This window comes from Gambusia affinis, linkage group LG05, assembly GCF_019740435.1.
Source record: "Gambusia affinis linkage group LG05, SWU_Gaff_1.0, whole genome shotgun sequence".
Taxonomy (NCBI): domain Eukaryota; kingdom Metazoa; phylum Chordata; class Actinopteri; order Cyprinodontiformes; family Poeciliidae; genus Gambusia; species Gambusia affinis.
In genome coordinates, this window is record NC_057872.1 from 1,912,093 (window position 1) to 1,937,397 (window position 25,305).

Consider the following 25,305-nt stretch of genomic DNA (forward strand, 5'->3'; position numbering starts at 1 on the left):
TTGGTTAAGTTTATTTCAGCTCTAAGTATTTAATATCTAGGTGTTTTGTTGGAATGTGGATCTTTCAGATCAATTTGAGAAGCAATTTTAATCATATTTAAAATTTTATTGTATCATGTACTACAGAGTATTGGTCATTGTCTTGACTCGGTCTCGACCTCCCTCAGTCTTGCTCTTGACTCGGCCTTGGACCCTAAAAGTCTTGGTCTTGTCTGAACTAAGACTTTCGAGACAAGTCTTTCGAAATTCGAAAGACTTGGTATTTCTGGCCTTGGTATTGACTTGGTCTGGGGTTTGGTGGTCTTGACTACAACACTGACTTAAACTATATCAACATAGGTTTTGTAAAAGGTATGATGGCCTGAAGCCCATAAAACTCAGCAAGTCCAATGTGTTTGTTGCTTTTACAATGTCGGCTAATTGGCAAAAAATTTCCTCAGCAAACACCAGGAAACACTGTAGCAAATTTGAAGCAGCATAAAGAGGCTTACACAGGCTCACTGAAAATAAAATTACATTTCTCAATTCTATTCCACCTGACCAACCATACAAATAATACTGGAAGGAATCTGTTTAGGGGCTTTAGCCACCAAATGCAGCTATTTTATTAATTGACACTGTAAACTGGACACAAGCAGAGACAATGAAAGTATGAAAAAACAACACACCACAAAATGAGAGAAGGAAAGTTAAAATAACAGTAAAGTAAAATAGTGTGATGAAAAAGAGTATGAGACTAAAAGGAAAACAAAAGCAACAGGGAGGACAGACTTTGGGGTGTTTGTCATGCTGGGGCAGTACCAGTATAGCTGCAGACAGAGAGGCCAGGTTTACAAGCTACTATGTGTTGCAGCAAGAATTACTAGCAAGATGATTATGACTAGCTCACTACATAGCTAGCTGTAGGTGAAAAGGTAGAGGTATGAAACAGCCTGGTAGATGCTTACTAACTTCAAAATAGACTATTTCACTGCTCATCACTGGCAAGAATGTTTACATCACACATGTGAATAGATATCTGCATTTCTGCAAAGGAGGACAAGTTACATTACAATTATTCACTTACCGTTTATGATAATATGATGACATGCTAACAATGTGATGTTTATCCAATGGCTGGAGGCTATCTCAAAACAAAAGTGACATGACAATGCTTTAAATAAAACCCAGTCTTTCAAACAAATTTTTCACACAATATCATAATAAAAATAATGTACACTTCTTTTAGAATCCAGGGGATGAACATATTCTGTACAAATCTAGGGCAGCCTCTGTAAAGACCTAGAAGTGTGTTGAGGGCCTGTTTTACTGGGTCACTGACTGTTTTTCTTGGCAAAGAATGCCAAAGAACAAAAAAGATCAATGGATCAATGGAGTCTCATCTATTCCCAATATTTACAGAAGGTGGCAGTAATGTCCTGTAATGCAAGCAGATAGCTATCTTGTCACACCATAGAAAAAGACAAGCTAAGTTTCTTTACATACTATATGTTAATTCACAATGGAAACACAACTGCAACGCAGACAACAAGGGATGGCTGCATTGTACAGACATCCCTGTACAACGGACAGATGACTACTAAATGCACTAATAAGTAAAAACAAAGAAGCCAAGTAAACTAGTGGGACTATCATATGGCCTCTTCTGACAGGCAAGCATTACTCAGTTCTGGTGCTCCAGTGTGATGAACACGTATCCTTATTTAACCACTCAGCTGTAAAATTCCTCCAACAATTCATCCCTCCCTATCTCTGTCAGCTTGTCCTCTTAGCTCTGGTTCAGTTGGAGACAACTGCTTTCATTTGTTCAACATATCTCCCTGGTTTTATAGCTGACCATTACTTAAAATGATCATCTATTGATATTTAACTTTGTTTAAAATATCCATTAATTAATATTGGATACGTCTGTTCTCTAAATGCCTCTATGTGTATCAAAAATGGATTTTATAGTTTATAGTATTTCTATTGTAGAATAATTATTGGTGTAGGCATTTTATAAAGTGGCTTGCAGAAGTATTCATACTAGGGATGCTCCGATCAGATTTTTTGCTGCCGATTCCAATACCGATCATCCATGAGGCCGATCTCTGCCGATCGCCTGGAATGACTGTTTAATTTTTTGCTTTAGGTATAAATTATACTATGTTATCTGGCAAAATGGAAAAATTATCTGGCAATAAAATAATATAAACTATAGACATATATTAATACATATCTAAGATCTTTTTTTTAAGTTACATGCTACAGCTTAACTAGATGTTCAGTGTGAGAGGTCACTGTCTCATGGAGGTTGAGTAGCGTTCCGTCTGTGAAATATTACTACCAGTAGCGCGTAGTGATGGTTCAACAGGGAGAGCAGAACCATTGTCTTACACTGCAGCACAAACACTTGAAATATTTTTCGGGTTATTTGTTTAGCTTTCTAACCGTCATGCTCTTCCAGGTAAGAGTTGGTAGTTGTGCGCTGCTTTACCTGCTGGTCACTCCGGAGGTCTTGTTTTCCTGTATTGAGCCTCGATGAAGCCAAACTTCGTCAAGTGCTTATTTTTTAAATACCATATTAGATTTGTTGTGTTGATGCATTTTGACATGCTTTGCCCGAGGTAATTTTCCGCCGCAACATGCAAATGTCGCAATTTACTCTGAGTGTTATAGTTCCACATGATAGGATTTGTTGCCTCGTGCTTGCTCAGTGTGAAGGAAAGAGGAGATCAGCTGCACACGCAGGCTGCAAAGTGAGATACAGGTGACCGGTTTAAGTGATCGGCAACAAGAGACAGTGATCAGCGATCACCGATCATACACTTTTTCATGGAATTCGGTTGATTATGATCGGTGGCCAATCAAGCGGCACACCTCTAATTCATACCCTGTGAACGTTCCAATATTTTGCCACATTGCAACGTACACTTACAAATGAAAATGTACGTGACTCAAAACGGCTTTTACAAATTAAAAACTGAAAAATGTGGCGTGGAAACGTATTCATACAACCTATTTATCCCTTTTGAAGGAAACCAGACCTACACCCAATCCAGAATATATGGCCAGATCTGAAAACTGCTGTTCACAAACACTCCCCATCTAATCTGACTAAACGAAGAAGAATGGGCAAACTTTCAGTCACTAAACATGCTAAGCTGGTAGAGACAAACCCTAAATACCAGCAGATGGAATAGCAGGAAAATGTACCTCCACAAAGTATTGACTCAGGATGCCTGAATACGTTTGCACACCACACTTTTCAGTTTTTTATTTATGAAAAACGTTTTGAATCATGTATAATTTTATTTCTATTTCACAATAGTATACCACTTTGTGTTGGTCACATAAAAATTGAACGAAATATATTTATGCTTGTGGTTGTAATATGAGAAAATAAGGAACAATTCAAGGGGTATGAATACTTTTGCAAGCCACTGTATGCTACACTACTTTAGCAGCAAAATCATCAGCTCTTATTAAGCATTACAATTCTAACTATAATACAGTAAAACCATTCATTTTAAAGGTCATAGCACAAGAGTCATACAACAGCCCAAACCAAAAACATGTTGATGATAAGATTGTAAACCCGACCTGTTTTATAGTTCGTAACATTGGAAATCTAAATAAAAGTTTGGTACTGATATTATATCAAAATTAGATTGTTAAATAATAGATAAAATCATAAAGATAGATAGCAAGTGTGCTTCAAATTTGGACCACAGGTAGCAGCTTGGTTAAATGTTACCACTGGTAGAAGTTTTAGTGGTACTATCTTGTGCATTTCACTCAAACCTAAGCAAAAAATGGGAAATTACACTGATTCAGATTAAAGGTTACCTACAGGTTAATTAGAATCAGTCACCACCTGGTGACAGATACTACATCATCATGCTGAAGGCAGAGGGACATGACACAATAGTCAGCTACAGAAACCAGAACTAAACATAGGCTTTCTAAGTAGAATTTTAGGTTAAGGCTGTGGTTCCCAAAGTGTGGAGCGTACAGTGGAATTGCAGGGTGGGCGTGGGAAACAGTATGGATGAGTGAAAAAAAAAAAAAAACAGTTACACAAAAGTGTTTTACAGTAAATATGGTTTGTAGTGTGTTTTGTTGCAACCGGAAGTGTGAAATACACTTCAGCGGAGTTTGAAAACAAAATATGTGTATAGGTTTATGTCTGGTTAAACAATGTGTGTGCCCAGTTGATTTGTTTCTCTTTTTGGGGGATTTTATTGTAATCCATAGGGGGGTCCAGAAAATCTTTGGGAACCACCGAGTTAAGGAATTAACCCCGGTTCTCTGAAACATGAGTGAGGTATCTCACTATGGGATACAGCCCCCCCACCTGCTCTAATACATTACGCCAGTCCTGACTAGCCAGTAGAAGTGAGCTCGGCTCCAGGAGGAGGTACTTCCTCCCAGTATAAATGCCTGACGCCACGTAAGCAATCTTCAGTCGTTTTAACACACCTCTCTCTCGCTTCAGGCAAGGAGTGTGATCTGGTGAGATACCTCACTCATGTTTCGGAGAACCGGGGTTAATTCCTTAACTTAAAGTTCTCTTTCAACATTTGTTTCAGTATCTCACTACAGGATATGGTGACTCCCGTATTGCCAGAGAACCATAATAGAAGACCAAAAGATGCATCCTGCAGTTATCCAAGTGTGGATCCCACGGCCAAAACTGTGTGAACCAGAGTGGGTGCTGTGACATCCAGTCTATAGAACCTAGTGAAGGTGTGAGGAGTTACCCAGCTGGCAGCATCACATATGTCCTCCAAAGGTATACCCTGAAACAGTGCCCAGGATGAGGCCATACCACAAGTGGAATGAGCTCGTAGACCTGCAGGAAGTGGAAGGCCTTTACTCTGATAGACCATAGCAATAGCTCCAACTATCCAATGGGAAAGGCGTTGCTTCGTTAGGGGCTTGCCTTTATGTGGTGAAATAACACAAACAGTTGCTCAGATTTGCAAAAACCAGCTGTTTATGGGCAGCTGGTTTTTGCCCATAAACAGCTGGTTTTTCTCCTGCTCCGGTGAGGAGAATGGTGAAGGGCAGAAAGTCATCAACTCCAAAGGGCAGCATGGCAAGGCCGGGTTAAAAACCTCTGGTATATAAGCCGGATTTGGTTTGAGTAAAACCTTATGATTCCGCTCAGGAAATCACATGCCGAAGGGTTTTACTGAAAAAGCTTGAATGTCATTCACACACTTGGCAGAAACCAGTGCAACTAACAAAGCTGCCTTAAATGAGAGCACTTTAAGCTCAACCTGCTCCAATGGGTCGAAAGGTACATGTGACAAGGCATCGGTAAATTCCATGAAGGAGTGAGGCTTTTGGACACTGGCCGGAGCCATTGTGCACCCTTCATGAACTGGCACACCAGAGGATGTTGTCCCATTGTTTCGTCTCCAAAGCCTACATGGCAAGCTGAAATAGCTGCCAAGTATACTTTGACAGTAGAAAAAGCCAAGCCTTCTCCACTCCTTGTAGTGGGCATTGCCTCTGGACAGGAGGTCTGCACCCCTGTTCATCACTCCTGGCACGAGTGGCTCTCAGTGACAGAAGGCGTGAGCTGGTCCAGGCTATCAGTCTGAGTGCCAGCATGTGTAAATGATGTGAGCACAGGCCTCCCTGCCTGTTGATGTATGCAACCACCGTTGTATTGTCTGTTCTGACCAAAACATGGTGCCCTCTGATAAAAGGTAGAAGATGTCTCAGAGTCAATGTCACACCTAGGAGCTCCAGACAGTTTATGTGAGCTGTCCGTGGTTGTGAGCTCCATACACGGTTTACCATCATGCCCTCATGTGTGGCTCTCCAACCAGTTAATGAGGCATCCGTGGTAACAACCTTCCATGTTAGAACGGTTCCCATGGCAACGGCGGAGTTCAGGAATGCGGTGCATTTCCACGGAATCAGAGCATGTGTGCATGTCCCAGAATTATTACCTTCCGGTGGGCACAGGCTCAAATTGAGCGATGCTACCCACCATTGGAACGGTCGCATGTGCAAACTGCTGAATGTAATGACCGACAGTGCTGATGCCATCAGACCAAGCAGCCTGTGGCACAGTCTAAATTACACGAGTGCACCTCTGCAAAAAACTGCCAGACAAGCCTGGATGGCTTTCAATTGTTCTGCCAAGAGGCATGCTCTGAACTTGTCTGAATTCAGGGACATCCAGATGAAGGCGATTGTTTGTACTGGGGTTAGGATACTCTTCTCCCAGTTGATTGAGAAACCCAGAGCCACCAGATGTGATATCAGCCTCTCGGCATGCGCCATAAGTTCTCCCAGAGACTGAGCTGCAATCAGCCAGTTGTCTATATACGTATCCTTAAGTATTCCCTTATTCCTCAGAGGTGCGACTGCAGCCTTGGTGCATTTCACAAACATGCGCGGGCTTACCATGAGAGGCCTAAGGGAAGTATGAGATATCGTATTTCTTTCCCTGAAAAGCAAATCAGAGTTACTTTCTGTGAGGGGGGTATACAGGGATGTGAAAACGAGTCTTTCAAGTCTACGGAGATCAATGAGTCTCCTCGATGCACAAACCTTATCAGAGCTGTGTGTGTCAGGATTCTGAACATATACTGTCTCAGATATGCATTCAGAACTCACAGATCTAATATCAATCGCAGTCTCCCACCGTTCTTCAGTACAAGAAAATATCTGAAGTAAAAGCCATCTCTCTTTGGCTCCTGTGGGACCAGCCGAATTGCATTTTTCGTTCTGCAGAGATAATATTTCTTCCTGGAAAATGCGTGCGTGTTCTCCCTGGGCATATGACTGTACTATGCCTTGGAAACACGGAGGAGTTGTTCCAAATTGGAGCCTTTATCCCCAGGATATGGTCTTTAGCACCCAATGTGATGCTCTGCACACTCGCCATAGCTGAATTTTTTTCGCGAGTGGGCTGGGAAGTGCTTCTGTAAGAGCACTGTGCCGTGCTGGCTGAGTAAGCTGTAGCTGCTATTGGTCTGCAGTCTCTTTCGTAGAGAAAGCTGCTGAGTACGCCAAAGGTGGGGCAAGAGCTCCCGCTGATGGCCTCATGTGCAGCTGCATGGCCATGTTCTGTCCTAGTGTCATTTTTGACACATTTATCATATTTTTTTGTTGCGGCTGTGCCCTCGGTTTATGACCTAGTTGCGTGCCTGGGAACAATTTTATTGAGTTTGTTGTGAAGGCAGATATTTGTGCTTTCAAACACTGGTGTGTGTGTTTGTACACTGGTGTGTGCTTTCTGACTACAGCTCTGGCTCCACTGAGCTCTGGCTGTGTGTGATCTTTCTCCTCTTCGTTCGGCTGTAAACTATGAGCTCCAATGCTGGCTCTGCAGGCCGTTTGAATTGCCCTGGACGTGGCTTCACAAACTCGAACTGGAACAAAACATTTCCTGGTGGGGGGGAGAAGGTCTCTGGCAGTGCCAGCTCTCCCACCCCGAGGCTAGCTCCCTAGGTAGCACGCCTCTTTTTCTTCACCCTAACGGTGGCTGGAGGTTTGGTGACTAGCTGCAGCTGCTGCTGTTTGGTGACAGACCAGTGGTAGAAGAACTCAGAACAACCAAGCACAGCTGTTGAGAAGTGTTCGGCAACCGAGTTGTTAGCTCAGTCTGTGAACAGTTAAGCTAGCTCAATAGCTACCGTACTAGCCATCTTAGAGATGCTTCTGGGAGCGAGAAAAGGTGTTGGTCTGAAGCTAGCTTGCGTGACATCAGGTATTTATACTGTGAGGAAGTTCCTCCTTCTGGAGCCAATGTCACTTCTACCGGCCAGTCAGGACTGGCGTAATGTAATTAACAGGCGCTGGGGGTGTATCCCATAGTGAGATACCAAAACGAATGTTGAAAGAGAACTAATAAAACTGTTACAGATGTGAATAGGAATAATGAGACTAATAATGGTTAGTCAGTCGACTCATTCCCTCTTTAGCGTACTATGTAGTATGTTTATCAACGCATCTGTTGCTTAGCCTGAGCAACAGGATCTGTAGCGCTAAAGCTTTCTAAAAAATAAATACGTTTCAAGGAAGGTTGTAAATTACGAACCAATGAGGGAGATGTGATGCAGTGAATGAGTGAGTGAACATTACAACAAATACAAGAGAAAACAATACAGACTGTGCAAAAAAAGAGACTGGCCATACATAAAACTAATACATCAACACACAATTGCGTATCTCTATTTTATTTCATTAGCGTATAAGCAGATGCTGCCATGGGACAATAACACTCCAACATAGTCTTGCTATGCATCTGCTATGCATAAACAATTCGATCACCAGCTAAGGCAGGCTGCCACAATTTTTTGGACACGTTACCAAATCAGTTGCATGAGCACCGCAGCTCTCAAACCGCATTTAAACCGACGTTATCGACTACAACAGGACCTAAACACTAATGCTGTATGATAAAACTGGCATCACTGAATGTTACCTAACAATGGATGATGAAGATTCAAACAACTGAAATGCTGGAAACGTGAAATGGAAATTGAGAGTAGTGGGTGTATCCTTAGACGTGAAAAAACTAAACAAACATGTTGATGTTAAAGCAACCTAAAAATGATAAAACACCAAATTTCTCTTTATCAACCTTCATCCCAATATACCTGAAGCATTCAGAAAAGGAGCACATTAAAAGTGACTCACGGGCTTCAAAGTTCTAACTGGATTTATGTTCTACAATGTTCCTTTCATTTATCATGTTTGGGCTCTCATAATATGAGTTTATAAAAAAACACATACACATCAAGACCTGGTAAGATGACAGCAGCTTTAGAATGGGAAACCAAAGAAAAGACTAAATATACTCAGTCACACAGATCTAATGAAGCACATTAATGTCGCGATAAACGATAAATCAATTAATTGTACAATAAATTAAAACTATCGACATCATTTTAATTCTCGGTTTTATCGTCTCTTCCAGCCTTTTTCTCTTTCTGTTGATGACATTGAATGAAAAAACAAATTTTGCTGAGCGATTAATTATGTCAGAAAAATTATTGTAATAAAAGATAATACTTTTTGAAGACCTTTTTACACTGATTTAATGGAAATGACGTAATAATGCACGCGATTTCCTGCCAAAGATAGATACACTATATTTTCAAAAGAACACTTAACACTGGAACTGATAAAATAAACAAAACAACCAAAAACAAAAATAAAATGGCTTCTCAGTCTCCATTAACAAAAATGTTAAAAACACCAAAGTGTAAATAAATACTGCATTCAACCAAAAGAGTGCAGATTATGAAGTCTGTATACCATATTGCCCTTCAGTAATCATTAGATTTAAATAGAGAAGATGGGCAAATCCGACTACCTGATGCAATAGTTCACACAACACATTACATTTTCACAGTACATTACAGTTCACAGTACATTTTCCCCTTATGACAATCTTAGAACTTGGGTCGTTCTAAGATTGTCGCTTGCGATTCGTAGCCGATCATCCTGTAGTGGGTGGTGTGCTACAGTAGATCATGTGGTGGTTCGATCTTAATGAGGGGTTTTCCCCAACTGGGAGCTTATGTGACAGGTAGCCAATCAGAAAGCGTAGATCCTATTCCATGCTTTCAGAAGGGAAATTACAGAGGGGAATCCCAAACAGCTGGCACCATAGTCCAGTGGACATTGGAAATGATATGTGGAAACAACATTAATGTTTATTCAACATTTCCTGCAAAGAATATCGAAATGACAAGGGGAGGAGTTGGAGCGAAATTGCTACGCAGTTGATGAACCTGGTAACTTTTCAGCTGTTCTTCGTTAAAGTGACATAAATAGGTTATAATGATTTTCATTCAGTCAGGACTGACACTAGCCATATGCATTGCATGTAGATTGTAGTAAAGCATTGATTAATGCCTGGTTTTAAAATTAGTTAACTGGACTTGTAGCCATTATTTTGTGCCCATTGTTGGACACCACACGGCACCCATTATACCTAGGATTCTGTCCTCTAATGTGTGGTCTCTCAGGTTTTGAAAATGGGCCACCAATCGGCTGAAAATTCTAAGATTGTATAGTGTGCGCTGTGTAATTACACTAAGGATATGAGGAAGGGAGGGTCAGTGGAGAGCAGCAAAGTTGAACCCTTTTTTATTCAGTGTCATCAACAGAAAGAGAAAAAGGCCGGAAGAGACGATAAAGCCGATAATTAAAATGACGTTGAGTTTTAATTTATCGTACGATTAATTGATTTAGTGTTTATCGCGACACGCCTATGTATATGTTTGTAAAATGAAGATTGTTTTTTACAGACATTATGTCTACTGACAATGTATCTTCGAAATTCCTAGCAAAAATTTTGTATGTATGTAAATGCATGCAGAATTTCCATTTTTAGGAACCTAACTAAAACAGCATTGATTTTTTTCCCCCCTTTTTTAACTGTTACAGTGAAAAGACCTTTACTCTGCATCATGATTGCAAGAGCCAGTTAACTGGCACTGAACATATTATTTTTGGGAAAGGCCAAGCTGTTTCATAGTCTCATCTCTGGGCCATAAGCAGAATGACAAACGCTTCCTGCTATGTCTTTAAGAAAGCCCTGGTGCCAACGCTGTTGCCAGGGCAACTGGTGAAAAAACACTTCTGAGGAAATTTCCAGTCTAATAATAACTAATTGCAGAGAATTAAGATTCCCTACAAAGACAATGTCTTGTTCCCTAATGGAACTGGGCCATTTTAGAGTCTACAGGATTCTGCTGGGATATTCTGCATGCTTCTCTCAGAGCTTATCAGCACAGGAATGAAGCATGCTGTGAGGCCATTGTAGTCTCGTGCATGTTTCAGTAAATATAGATATGTCAGCATATATTCACATTCAAAAACATTTCTCTTTTTGTGTGTTCGTATCCTTTTCAGATTGCTAAACTGCCAGACAAGACATTCCCTCATGGACATTCTCCAAGGGGCCTGGTAACCATGGAGACGCCATTGCTCGCTTAGTATGTTAAAACACGTTATTCTGGACATCAGTACATGGTGTGACATGTAATAAGGCTATTAAACGGTGTGGGGTGGGTGTTATTTTCATTTCTGACATTAATGTAAATCCTACTCAACCTGCTTTGTGACTTAATACACAGGTTAGCCAAGTGCTCCCCTCGCCGCGTGCGTTTCATCTTGGATAGCATAAACAGCTCCATAAAAACAGATACCTAGAAAAATCCTTTTCCTTGGCAATCTACAATAACCTTTATCTGCACGGCTTTGGCATGGCGAGACAGAGAGGAGAAAGGAGCGGGAGAGAGGCAGAGAGGGAGGATCTGTATATATGAAAGGACAATAACGATCTTTGGGAGGAAAAGAGAAATCAAAATTAACCCACAAACGCGGATAGATTCAAATAACAGCCCGAACAAAAACAGTCTGCGACACCTTCAACGTCAAGGGAAGTCAAGGCAGCGTTGCAGCACTTACCATGTCGGGGTTCAGCCGTGCTAAAATGGCGAAGGTGGACAGTCTGTCACACACGCATTTGGTTCTGAATGAGTCGACGAGCACGGCTCTGCAGCCCCTGGCAGACCAAGATCCCAGCAGAGAGGAGCTGCACGAAGACAAACACACACACACACACACACACACACACACGCAAAGAAAAGCGATGCGGTGAATACAGAGCCAGGAAAAAAAGAAAAGAGGGCACGCGCTTCAAATCCCACCGCGTTTACACCGGCTTTTCAATCCGTTTTCCATCTCCGTCGGCTGGGCTGCAGAAGGAGCGGAGCAAAGCGGAGAGCCGAGTGAGCGCGGCGTGAAGCGGTTACAGAGCGACAGACTGCAAATGATTAATATTATTATCAAAATAATAACAATTATTATTAATGCTTAACTATCGGATACAAAGTACTTTAGATAAGAGGACTGTTCTTAATTAATCTTCTCAAATAAATATTTAAATTCGTTTCTGTCTTTTCATGTAGGCTAGTGATTTCTTTTTAAAATGCACCAATGTGCACTTGCCCGCCACCAAACAAGCATAAATAAATAAAATGCTATAAGCACCTGGAAGAAAATGCCCAATTTGGCTTCAGTGTGGTCAACATGCAGACCAGAGGGGAGTTTATAAATGATTTGATTAGCAAGAAGCTGGCAGGTCTACGGCAGAAGAGCAATAGTGCTCCTGGCAGTTGCCAGAGATTAAAAGTCAGTCATTAGGGTGAGTGAAGGTCATCAGACAGAGCATGGATAATTAGGCAGCTTTACCAATAATTGTTTTGTTGAAATTGACCCTCACTCAAACAGATCTGGCTGTTTTCAGACTCATTTTGGGATGCACCAATTTGGAGTCTGGGATCCACTCAAATTCCAGCTAAGTCTTAAGATAATACACCAAAGTTTAAGCTTATTTATATAAGTTTGATAGTTTTGAAAAAAATGTAGATTAAGACAAAAAAGAAATAGGACATGATCTAAGCTCGTCTGACAGCCGAATCAGACCAAATACACTGTAAAAAATGAACTTAGGGGTTATTACATTAACAAAATAATATCATGTACTTTTAACTAAATAATTTCATGTTTCAAATAAAAACGTGATACAATCATGTTGGATAAAAAAAAATTCAACAACTTCATGTTTATAAAATTTAATCATGTTGAGATAACACGATTCATTATAGTCAGACTGATCTTGTGCTGAAGCCGAGTGAGATCAAGGGATATCATGCGAGTTCACGAGAGACAATCATTTTTGTCTCAACTTCAATAACGTATTCAAGTTGAGATAACGTGATTCAATTTAGTCAGATTCATTTCCCTCCGAAGAGGGTCTAGCAAGATCAGGGGATCACGAGAGATTATGGAAGATCACACGGCATCACTGTTTTGCGCCTGGGAAAACTTCAAAATGGTTTTAGTTACACATTAAACTATAGATATTTGTTTTTCTCTGCAGGGCACTATTGGCATTTAAGAACTGCACTGAAACAGTGTATTTAAGAAGTGTAAAAAAATGAAGCATGTTTGTTGAGCTAACTTAATTTTCATAATTCGATCAACTTAATAAGTAGTGTGGAAGGTATCACTGTAACATATGTTGGTTTCTCGGGCGTGTTGTGGTGGCACAGGAGGTTAGCACATTACATGTTAGGAGGCCCCAGTCCTCGATGCAGATGTCGCTGGTTCGACTCCAGGTCTTGGCAACCTTTGCCATGTCCTCACCCTGTCTGCCTACTATCTCAAATAAATACAAACCACTAACGCCGCAAAAACTCTGAGAAAAAAAAAGGAAAAAAAGTTGGTTTCAACTAAATTGCCATTAATCTTCGTCAAGTAAATTATTTGGTCCAAAGCATTGTAAATTAGTTGGGCTGGATCTTTTAAATTACATTCGGTCCAACTATAGTAAATGAGTTGAATCAACCTTAATAAATTAAATTGAGCCAACATATTTGCTTTAAATTGGAATAACCTTAATAAATTAAGTTGAGCCAACACTTAATAGAATAACCATAATAATGTAAGTTGAGCCAACACAATTGCTTTACATAGGAATTACCTTAATAAATTAAGTTGACCTAACACATTTGCTTTAAATAGGAGTAACAGAAATAAAGTAATCAGGTGAAAAACCTTTCCAGGATTTTTTTTTATGTTCATCCAAAGAGTTATTTTTTTTCAGTGAGGGAGATGAATCTGACTAAATTGAATCACGTTATCTCAACTTGAATACATGTTATTCAAGTGAGACAAAAAGCGATTGTCTCGCGTGGTCTCGCGTGTGATATCCCGTGATTTCCCATGATCTCGTGTGAACTCGCGTGATATCCCGTGATTTCACTTGTCGTCTTCAGCACAAGATCAGTCTGACTATAATGAATCATTTTAACTCAACATGATTAAATTTCATAAACGTTAAGTTGTTGAATTTCTTGTTTATCCAACATGATTGTATCGTGTTTTTGTTTGAAACATTAAATTATTTATTTAAAAGTACATGATATTCTTTTCTTAATGTAATAAGTTCTTTTTTTTCAGTGTAGAAGTAATGACTTCACGTGTCCCCACGCTGTCCCACATTATTTACAATCCTGATTGTTTTGGCATTTTTTGTAATATGTACAATAGCTGTCGGATTGAGCAGATGTTACACCGGAGCACCACTTCATTATTAATGTCAGAGAAACTGAAGAAATGCTGATTGACCCTGAGTCTGACTATAGGTGACAACAACTTAATTGATATCTAGAAAATAAACCACGTTTTTGGGTTAACCAGCAGCTTACATATTTAGTCTGTTGGAAATTATTATCAGGTTTGATTTGATAATAATTTCTCTTTGCATCTAAAAACTAACTTGTCTGATACAAAGTGCAGTAAAGGTGATAGGAAGGTCCAGTGACACCTCTCTGCAGTCTATCTATGAAGAGTGTCTTCAGACTTGTATATCCCTTGCTTGGAGACTAATAGATTTAAATATTAATTTGTTCCTGCATCCATCAGAATAATAAAAGAGGTTGGTACAGAGTTTACAGTCACACTGTTGATGCTCTGGTTTGCATTCTATTCTGCAAGGTGTAATATGTGTTTTAAGAAAACAATATGTGTATTTTGGCTTTTGTGGTGTCAGCATGACTTTATATTTTGTAGTGTATTTAATTATGGAGGCACTGCCACTGCAGCAGCTTTATAATAATATTTATATTATTTGACATATGTCCTTTATATATCAAATTGAAATCTCAAAGGGCGCAGTCTAACAGAAGTGAGGTTGCCATTTTGCACAATTGGTTCTTCTGACCAACATCACCAGGCAAGTCTTACCCAAAGACACAAACAACAGGAGCAGATGGACCGGCAATCATACCAGCAATCCACAGATTGCAGCGATAGTACTGTCGCCCCGATTTGTTTGCCACACACTGTCAAAGATAAACGTATAGGGGACAATAAAGTATATAATTACCTATAGATTTTGATTTCCACAAAACTGAAATGCATTTAGCTATTGAGGCTTGTAGCATATGTTGTGGTCTAGGATTACACTCTATGTTTTCATGCACCGATAAAATGTTAGTATTTTTGAAGTTTGTTTTTCTGACTTAATGACAGTTTGTCCTTAAAATTTAAGGAATCCACTTCTAATCATCTCTATAAGCTGCTGCATATTTTGTCCAGACCAAAATATTGTCAGGTAATGGGCAGTAATGACAGCTGCAAATTCCAGACATAAATTTGGGATGGCATGTAGCTACCATAAGACAGGTACCATATGCCATTGGTATATATAAGATTAACAATTTTGGCCCTAACACTTATTTTCTGCAATAACTCATACACATGTTTTAATGTTCTATATTTCCTCTGTTGGCTACATTATGCCAAAGATGTAGATCCTCCTCTTCTGAAACCATTCTGACAATCTGTTACATAATTAATATCTCTCAATCTTTATGTTAGATAAAGTTATCTAAAATCTGAGTGAATATATTTTCCAGCATCATTGCAAGCTGAGAATGAAACATCACTGCCTTATAATTAGTCTTAAATAGAGGAATGACTTTGGCAGTTTTTTACTTGGTGTAGAAAGATCCTAGTAGCAAATGACAAAACTGTAGGGAAATGGATTTGCAATAAGACAATTGACTTTCTTTTTTCTTCTCTTTTGTGATATATTGGGCCACATCTTTGTAAAAAAAATATTAATCGCATTGTTCATATCAATGCACACTTACCATCCTTAATAAAACGTTTTGGGATATTTTAGCAGTCTTTTGTCTGCAGGACCCAAAACTAAAGAGTTGTTATTTTGCCTCTAAAATCCCTCAAAGCAAACGTCACACAATAAACTTCATAACATTCCAGCAAGTTTTTAACAGAAGATATATTCTTCAAATGAACCCTCTTAGAGTGACTGTGGGCCTAGGTTGTTCTGTTGTGTCCCAACAACCATTAGATAACCTTTAATAATAATTCAGAAAAAAAAGGTTGAACCCACTGTTTTCACTTTCTTGATTTTCCAAAATCAAAGCTCATGCCACAAGACAGAGGAGTGAGGCTGAGAGTACAGGACACACAGATGCAAAGTGAATGCTCTCACTGATAAGAACACTTCTCTTCATAGAAAGCAGCTTGTTCCTTCATTAGAGTTTAAATTACTAAATCATTATAAATCATTATTACTGGTAGCAATAATAAAGATGGTTTACGAATATGAAACATATCTCCACACAGTCTTCCATTGCTTGAGTTTGTAAGCAGAGAGGGTTTAGGATGTAGTTAGCTCTGCTTCTTACCAGCAGGCAGCAACTCAGTGCTGACATTAGCACCTCACCTCTAACTGAAATCCCATCTATTAGAACACAGAGCAGTTTTTCTGTTGAAGTGATTAAGTCTCTCTGAGAGGCACACAGGAGCTTGCAGACACTTTTGCCCTCGCTGTTTAATTGCATAATTTAGGTGCTGCTCCAGCAGCCCTGCATGAAAGGATGTCCTCTGCCAAGTAAAGGCCACATGGATAAAGAGCAATGTGCCAGCACAGAGAAAAGGTCTCTTAAAGGAGTGAATATGTGATTTTTGCTTTGATACAATTCAAAGATAAAGAATTTGGGGTGAAATCTTTAATCATTGTTACAGTACCATGTGGCAGGTCGTAGCCCAGTGCTGCATCATTTTGTGTGTCTAAAAGTCAGATTTGTGGTTCGACTGTGTGAATGTGAGAATTTTCCCGTCCAATCTCTGTTTCATATGGGCAACCAAAAATACGGTGAAATAACAATAAATAAATATAACAATACCTTTCAAAAGTATTTATACCCATTGATCTTTGTTTATATCATGTGTACCTGGACTTCTCTAGTGCTTTCAAAACAATCCACCTGTCTGCTCCAGTAAAAGCTGATCAGGATGCGAGAACTTCTTCAACGACAGACCACAGGTCAACACCAAATCTGACACTGTGATCAGTAGCACCACATGGAACTGTGCTGTCATCTCTCCTCTTTTACTCTTTACAGCTCAGAGTTCTCATATAACCTTGAGTCATATCACATTCAGACAACATGGTAAATAACTTTGTCACCCAATGCTACACAAATCACCTGCAGTTCAACACTAACAAAGTGGCCATGATCTTTGGGAGTTTCACACCAAGTTTATGACCAGTTTAGTTTGTAGGAGAGATGAAGTGGACAACACGTACAAGTACCTCAGGCAGTGAATGGACAGCAAACTGGACCAGACACACAACACAAGACTGTCTGTGGTAGCCAATGTCCTTTTCTATGCAGTGGTGCGATCAGGGAGCCGCACGACAAAGAAGGAAACATCCATGCTGGAAAATCTTATCAGCGTGGCCAGCCATGGGGTCAGCACAAAGCTGACCCCGTGGCAGAGGACAGGACACCTAAACTACTAGCCATTATGATCAATAAAAATGCACACACAGACTGAGAGAAATGCTACTGCTAACTTCCAATCAGACAAATAGAAATGCATCTTAATCTTGCACCAGAAGTGTAGAATGTAACTTGCAAAATGTCATTTGAATAGAACTTTTGCAAAAAAAAATAAAAAATTTAAAATACAAAAAATAAATTATTTGAAAAATTAAAATTAAAAAAAATATAGCCTGAAAGATTTTTTCAAATAAATTCTTTGAAAAAAATAAAATAGCAAACTGCATAAATAATAGGTTCAGCTACTGAAAACACATAATAAATTACTCTCAAAATGTATATATTTGGAATGAAATGTTTTTTCTAAGTTTCATTTTTGAAATGCATTTTTTCACTATTTAATTTCTGTAACTTTGCTTGGAACAAATTCATCTCCATAGACCTAAAAGCCCTGACATAGAGGGAACCGAATATAAATGCATGCCACACTTTTCACAATTTGTGAGAAAAATGTATAATTTGTGTAAGTCTGTCACATAAAATCACTCACAATGGAGTTTGAATAGAAGGCACTTTACTATTGTCACTAAATATAGTGACACTAATATATTCATTGATTCATTTATTCATTCATTCATGCTTCAAACATTAACAAACCACTTAATATGAAACATTATGATAAAATATACATGCTGCGTTAAGAATGAATAATACATAAATGATGTCATAGGTGATAAACTTTCTATTGTCAATTTTAGAAAAGAAAAATCATGTCATAATGATTTGTATGCAGTGGCATATTGGTTCAGAATCTACCTAATGTCAATGTCCAATCATTGTCTTAAAAAAATAAGAGCAAGGAGAACATCAGTTCATACCTTTATTTTTATGTTTCAGTTCTCACAACTTCTTATCACTCCTCAACTGAGATCTTGCTAATAAAAATGTATGAAATCCCTAAAACCCTCCACACAATCAGCTACCTTTGACAGAGAACACAAACACTTCCAAGGACAACATGATCAACATTACGCAACATTTTAAAGTGCTAGACTTGCCAAAGCATGTACTGTCACAACCTAGGACTGATACCACATCAAGTGCAGCTCAGGTTTTTAGAACACCATAGGCAGGAAAAGCTGCAAACACAACCACACAGTGATGTCAGGCAGATGGACAGAAAGACGCTGCTGATGTTCTTGTTATCGATTGCGGAGTGAAGCGGGAGCGTGAGAGTGAAGGCTCGAGCAGTCTCACAGCTCTTATCAACATGACAAGGACGACTCCTCAGACTCCAATTTCTTTTCCAAATATTAACTCATTAATCATAGCTGCCGACCGAGATGGATTTTAATTCTACCCAGAACATGTCTTGTTCCAACCCCCAACCCAACTCCCCAACACAAGATTGGTTTTTTGTCCTTGTTTTTTGTCTCTGTCGTTCTCTCTTCCACTGCTCTGCCTCCAAAACTTGTAGTAAGCAGTGACAGCTGGAAGGTGACCGCAATCAATAACATTCAATAGTCACCGGGTTGTTAAGTGTCAAATAAAAGCTTGTATTCAGATATTGACCGGTAGTCCAGTGTTTTATGCTTAACATAAGTTTAGCTTTATTCTCTTATATGTTCTTCAAATTGGATGAAGACCCGTCTACAAAATAAAACAAAACAAAAACAAAAAACAGGCAGAGCCAGGATGATCAATGCAGGGTCTTGCAGAAATCTTAAGGGTGATATTGACTACAGTGGGATAACAAATGATAAAGAAGGATAGGTGGGGAAGGAGAGGTAGTAAAAAAACAGAATTGAAATGACAAATTCTCATTTTGCTTTCCTTCTGGTACACCTGGATTTATCCATCCATCCATACATCTAAACATCAATATGTTTAGATGTATGGATATATATACCCTGATTTCATGCTTGCGGGGAGTTGGTTCATATCTCCAGCAGTCATTGGAATATACCCAGGAGTGTTCACCAGTCCATTTCTTGGTGACACAGAGACACACAGGACAAACAACCACACACTCACATCTAAGGGCAATTTAGAGAGACCGATTAAATTAGTATTCATATTTTTAGACTGTGGGAGGATGCTGGAATACCCAGAGAAGAAGTGGATGTAAACCTCTGGTTCCAGCTGCATGGTTAACACAAAGTCTCACTGCACAAAGGCTACACAATTCCTGCCTGTGTTTCTTCCTTCAAACATGCTGGTCCCCACTTTGTCATACTTACTCTAATCTGTTGTCTGAAAGAAGCAGAGCATTTAGGAAGAAGCAGTAGAAGAGCTGTGCTTTGAATCTGCCCACAGAAGCAGTAAAATTGAACTGTTTCACGTGCTTCTTTTGTTCTCTTTGTCTCCTTTATGCTCTCTAATTGTTTCTACTCTTTCAGCAGATTAAATGGATAACAATTCTAGATGGTGAAATGTGTGTCTGGGAACAGAAAAAGGATGAGTTCCCTAAAAGTTCCCTTTAATTTTTCACACAGTGTCAGTGACTGAGCAGTGACAGTCATAGCTGAGTGAAGCTGCTGAATTGGCCAGCGCATCACCTTACCCAGAACATGATGTTCACACATTACCTTACCCTGAACTGGACAGCAGTAATAATACTTGTCTTCGAAAAAAAAATCAACTTTAATGGAAGCTTGGTGTCTGTATCCAAAAATGTCAGTTCAGAAGTACTAACAGGCCTGAAAATATAACTTTTAAAAATTAAATCACCAAAAAAGGTGATTTGTTTTTCTTTTACATACTCAACAATATGCTAAGCATGAACTCTCTTAATCATGCAAATAAAGTATTCAGATTTGGAATGAGATGGAAGATTCAACACTTCAAATGCTTTTTCTTTGTCGAATCAAAGATATTCAGTTTTTTTTAATTTGATTGACGAAAACTGAAAAAAATATTTTGGCTATTCTAAGCAATAAAAACAGGAAGTACCTCATTTACTTAAGTTTCTTTTTTTTTTTTTCTCCGAAGAGTTTTTACAGCGCTAGTGGCTCGTATTTTTGTGACAGTAGGCTGACAAGAAAGAGGGTTTAAGAGAGGGGAGAAAACATGCGGCAAAGGTTGTCAGGACCGTGAGTTGAACCCGCGACGTCTGCGTCGAGGACCCTCTGCCACCACAGCACGCCCCATTTACACAAGTTTTAAGACAGCAAGTAAAAGTGGATTTGGATGCACCAGGTGTCCTTTAGAGCACGAGTCAATGAGTAGATGTGCTCCAATTTACCATCAAAATAAAAAGAAATCCCAGAAAAGGTTATCGCTTTGTGTTGCTGCACAAAGTCAGCAACACAAATGGCTCCAGGACCCCACTTTGAATACTCTTCCTCTCCACATTCAAAACAACCTGCAATATTTTATAATTTTGTCATATCATGTCGCCAAACACTTAAATTACTCAAAAAATGATCAGTGAATAACATAAAATAGCTTATAAATATTTAAAGCTTCATAATGATCCTAAGAAAAGAGACATTGGTTCTCTTGCCTTTGTGGTAATATTCCAAACAAGAATGTTGCAAACAGAATTTATTATCAAATCTAATGTGAACTATGACAAGATGGATTCATGTATTCACTAAAATGTCTGTTGTGTAAATGAGACAAAAATCTGTAATGGTTTTATCATTTAGATGGACTTAACATCTGCAGAGGAAAAATGTTCTTGGCTCAATACGACAACCTGCTCAGCTGTACGGTAGTAATATACACATATGTATGTTACTCATCTGGTTTCAGGACATATGGATAGCTTGTCATTGGTTAGACTTTCACATTAAGCCTCATATGAAAGTCTTGTGATATTTATGGTCAGGCTCTGCTGAAATGTTCTGGAACTGTTAGATGCTTCAGAAAAGCATAAGAATCCCAATGAAAAATTACCAAGATGTCATACTTTAGGATCTTTCAACATCCCTCAGCAGAACAGGTCTTTATGTACATCACCCTGGGTGTACTGCAGGTCTCTCCACTTTGCCGGCTGCACACTTTGTTAAGAAAATCTGATTAAACTGCACAGATTATCAGTACACTAGTGAAGAGGAACTGTTCCTGACCATCCTGATTTGGAGCAAGAACAATGTTGCATCAGAAACTGTCAGCAGACTTCCAATCCAAAGCTGACAGTTTCCATATGTTCGTTGAAGAGCAGACAACTGAACACAACATGTCAACAGAACCTTTCAACATGCACAAGATCCTCCTCATGTTAGATACCTTCAAAGAGGATTTGGCAAAGGATTTGCCAGATTGACTGGCAAATCCTTTTCTCTTTTCATGATACATTTTTGACTTATTTGAGTTATCATCCGGAAAATTTGGCCAATACGGACTTCTTGATATGGGAAGAGTTTACATGGGTTAGTCAGTACAATATAATGTTAACTCAAAGGTAACCAAATACACGCAATTCAAGATATGTGGTTATAACTCCCATGAGAACATTGAAACTCACAGGGTTCAGTAGGCAATCAGCAACAAAGAGGAGATTACCTGTCACTCTCATCCCAGGATATACAGGTTTGGTTGGTAGTGCCCTACAAATGAGGAACAGAGAAACAGAATCATCACAATGAGTTTAAGTCCAACTGGGCATGCGCTTTAAAATCTGACAGGACTTTAGAACAGACATGAAGTTTTTTACTGACGTTGTACAGGTGGGAGAACTCGACCACAACAGGTGTGGAGAGGGAAGCAGGGAGGGGCTTGATGGTCACTGACAAAAGCTTAGAGTTGAGGATCGTGTTGTTTCTGCAAAAAAACAAACAAAACAAAAACATTAAACACCATAATAACCGGAAATATCCAATTAAAAGAAGTTGTGCACTAATAATTTATACGCTAATGGTCACTGAACTGTTCTAGTTGCTAACTGGTTTCTAAAACGCCAGAGCAGCTATTGATAATCAACCAGATTATAATTGAGAATCAAAATAAAAATCTATGTTTTTATTGCTGGCAATGACAAATAATGTTTGTGTTATGGTAGGTAAATGTTTATTTTCTAAAATACTAACATTACCTTTAAATTCCTCATGCTTTTGTAATACATGGTTTCAGGGTCTGGTTTTGAAAAGATTGATGGGGCTTTCGAATTTTTAGTCATGTTTCCACACATTAAAAAATCAGGCTTGTTTTGGATTTTTATCACAATCACAACAAACACACTAAAGCGTTGCCATCTAATATGGAAAGATTATATGAAAATAATCTTTAGATATTATTTTCAGAACATATTGTAAGAAAAAATATGTTCTGAGGTGTGTCAATGGGTTATGTTTGTGTTATGTAATGAAACATAACCCATTGAATTTTAACTGTGAAATAATATGCTACACAAATAAACTTAACGTGAGTTGAAACTTGACTCAACAGGTTGTTAAAGAAGGGACCAGACCTCCAGTGGAAAGTTCAAATGTTTTAGGAAAAGTAATTTTCTTCTCCCCCAAATCTGAATTACATTTCTTTGCAAAAGCTTTTATGAATTTAAGTGCATTTGTTGTTGGATTAATTTCTCTTTACTCAGTACGCATTGCAGTGTCTGCCTTCATATGAACTATCAATCATGTTGCCAAAGACAATGTGGGAAAAATTAATTGCTACTGGAAGCATAGAAACCAAAATGACCAAACATGGTCAACAGCCCCTAGTTGTTTCCTGCTCACTCACATCATCATGGTGTCCTCTCCCCATAATCAAACTCTCAGCTCTTAGAAGCACAATCAGTCAACTTAAACATTTGTGTCATCTAGTCTCTTGCTTCAGACTCATCTCATTTTCCCTGAGAGGTGCATTAAATGCAGAACAGGAAAGAGGTTAAGAAGGAAAATGCAAAAGTAAAGATGAGAAGTACAGAATGAGGCAGAGGGCTGAAAAAATGACAGAAATCCAAAGTTTAGCAATAGATACAGTGAAGGGGGGGAGACTTGCGTCTGTCTCATTTTCCTGCTGCATATGTTACCAGTACATTATATGCTTTTAGCACATTATCATAATGGACATCTATTTCCAAGTGTCAGCGCAGCTGTATGTAGCTGGTTAGACTCAGAAACTGACACATGTATTTATGTTCATTAACTTAAAAATATATTCCCATCACATTTGAAGCTGCCTTATTTTAACTTTACTACAATGTAAGAAAATGTGACCAGGAGATTTTCAAGTTATGTTTAATTTAGTCACCTTTTTGTTAATCCAAAATTGAAATTATCCACATTTTTATATTTGATCTTAAAGACATTGAAATAAAGTAGAAAAAAATAAATAAACATGTTAAAGTCTTTGTTGAAAGTTCCTTCAAATTTCTACAGTGAATGTACCCTTTTTATTTTTACAGATTTCTTTTGCAGTGCAGTAACAGAATTTTCTTTTATAAAATATAACCTAGAGCTTGCTGTATCCAAATCATTGTTTCCAAATAGCTGAAACTCATCCAGGTAAGTTTAAAGTACTTTTCAACAAATCCTAAAATTATTCCAATGTTGAAAATGTCACAATGGTTCATGTGAACACTATTCTTCATCCTTAAAAGCAGCATCATATTTCCATAAGATGATTAATTGCGTACATATCCATCCCCTCTAGTCTTACCTTTGCAGAGCCAAAATGCTGCCCAGGTTCCTGTAGAGAACAACGCCGGCTACAAAGGTCGAGTCGTCATCTGCTTCTGTGTTTGGGAGGAGCAGAAGTGAGGACATGGTGAGCTGGCAGGTCAAAGTCATGAAAAGATTGCTGATGCATTCTGAATGGCTGAGTGTGTAAGGAAAGAGCAGGTCAGCCATGCTGCCTCTGTGCCTACAGCCAAACAACACCACACCTTACACCTGAGACACACGTGTCAAGGAAACCTAAATAGATTTAATCATTTTCATAGATTTTTAGTAAGTGAATAGGTGGTTTATTTGCCTATTCAAGAAAGAATTTTTGGTTCCATGTTCTTTTCCAAATGTGGCCACTTTTGATGACTTTCATGAAGAAACTGTCAGAGAGCAGGATGGCTGCTGAGATTTAGCTTTTAGCATCAACAGAGCTACACTGCATGTATGAACTGAGTTAATGTCAGAATATTCAGGAAATGAATAAGAAAATCTTCTGGAGCATGCATAAAATACTTTTACAGCTGTGCGTTTTAGGGACTTAATCATTTCCAACCTAAAACACTGCTGCACTTAAAACTTCGGCAAGGAAGTTTTAAGAATTTTTGTTTTATGGTTCTGACTTTCAAAGAGATGGCCGCCCATCCAAAAGGCTTTCAGCCTCAGATTAACTGCCCTGTCTCCTCCAGCAGACAAAGCTGAGGGAACAGACATGACCCAGAGCAGAAGCCCAGGCTGGTTCCAACAAAGTAAACAGCAGTCCTTGGTGGTCTATCACAGGGCAGCTCAGATGTCCTGTAAAGCAGAACTGTTGTCTGATCAACACACTCATACTGAAAGGACCATTTTAGAGAACCCAGTTACCTAATGGTGACAAGATGTTCTAGTACACTGACAGAACCCATGCATGCACATGGAGAATAGTTCTACCAACTGTGCCACTTGTGGAGCTTGAACTTCCTGCAGGACTTTCTGGGTGTTCTTTTCTTGTGTAAGGCAGTTGTTCTACTGCCTCACTGTAGATGCAGATGTGTCACATCCAACTGATGCTGAGCAAATTCTGCAAGGTGGATACCAGATTCTTGAGAGCTCTCCTTGGCAGTAGAATATTCTAAAACATTTTTCACTTCAATTATGCATCCCAAATTGATTTTTTGATGATCCAAAAAATATTCCAGCTGTAGTTTTGTTGTATGCATTTAGATGCAAAGAAGGGATGTTTAACCCCAGTCTGTGACTTAGATTGTCAGAGAGATTTCAGTGTCTGTTCTTAAAGTAACAAAGGCATAAACACAAGAAAAAACTTTCACACAAACAGGATCCATGTGACTGCTCTCCACAACAAT

The 25,305-nt window shown here is 38.9% G+C and overlaps 1 protein-coding gene and 1 long non-coding RNA gene across 8 annotated transcripts in view; one reads left to right on the top strand and one right to left on the bottom strand.

Moving 5' to 3' along the window:
- The window catches only part of adgrb1a (adhesion G protein-coupled receptor B1a), a 163,097-nt gene that overhangs the window by 42,174 nt on the left and 95,618 nt on the right, over positions 1–25,305 (bottom strand). For all 7 annotated transcript variants that reach the window (XM_044116712.1, XM_044116711.1, XM_044116707.1 and 4 more), the window contains exons 15-18: positions 23,955–24,030; positions 22,013–22,115; positions 21,858–21,901; positions 11,431–11,557 (exon numbers count right to left, since the gene is read on the bottom strand). In XM_044116712.1, the coding sequence (XP_043972647.1) occupies positions 11,431–11,557; positions 21,858–21,901; positions 22,013–22,115; positions 23,955–24,030 (350 nt within the window). The remainder of the gene's footprint in view (positions 1–11,430; positions 11,558–21,857; positions 21,902–22,012; positions 22,116–23,954; positions 24,031–25,305) is intronic.
- LOC122830916 lies at positions 10,660–11,414 on the top strand. Its single transcript, XR_006370615.1, has 3 exons — positions 10,660–10,768; positions 10,873–10,955; positions 11,097–11,414. It is a non-coding gene; the product is annotated as an uncharacterized LOC122830916 (long non-coding RNA).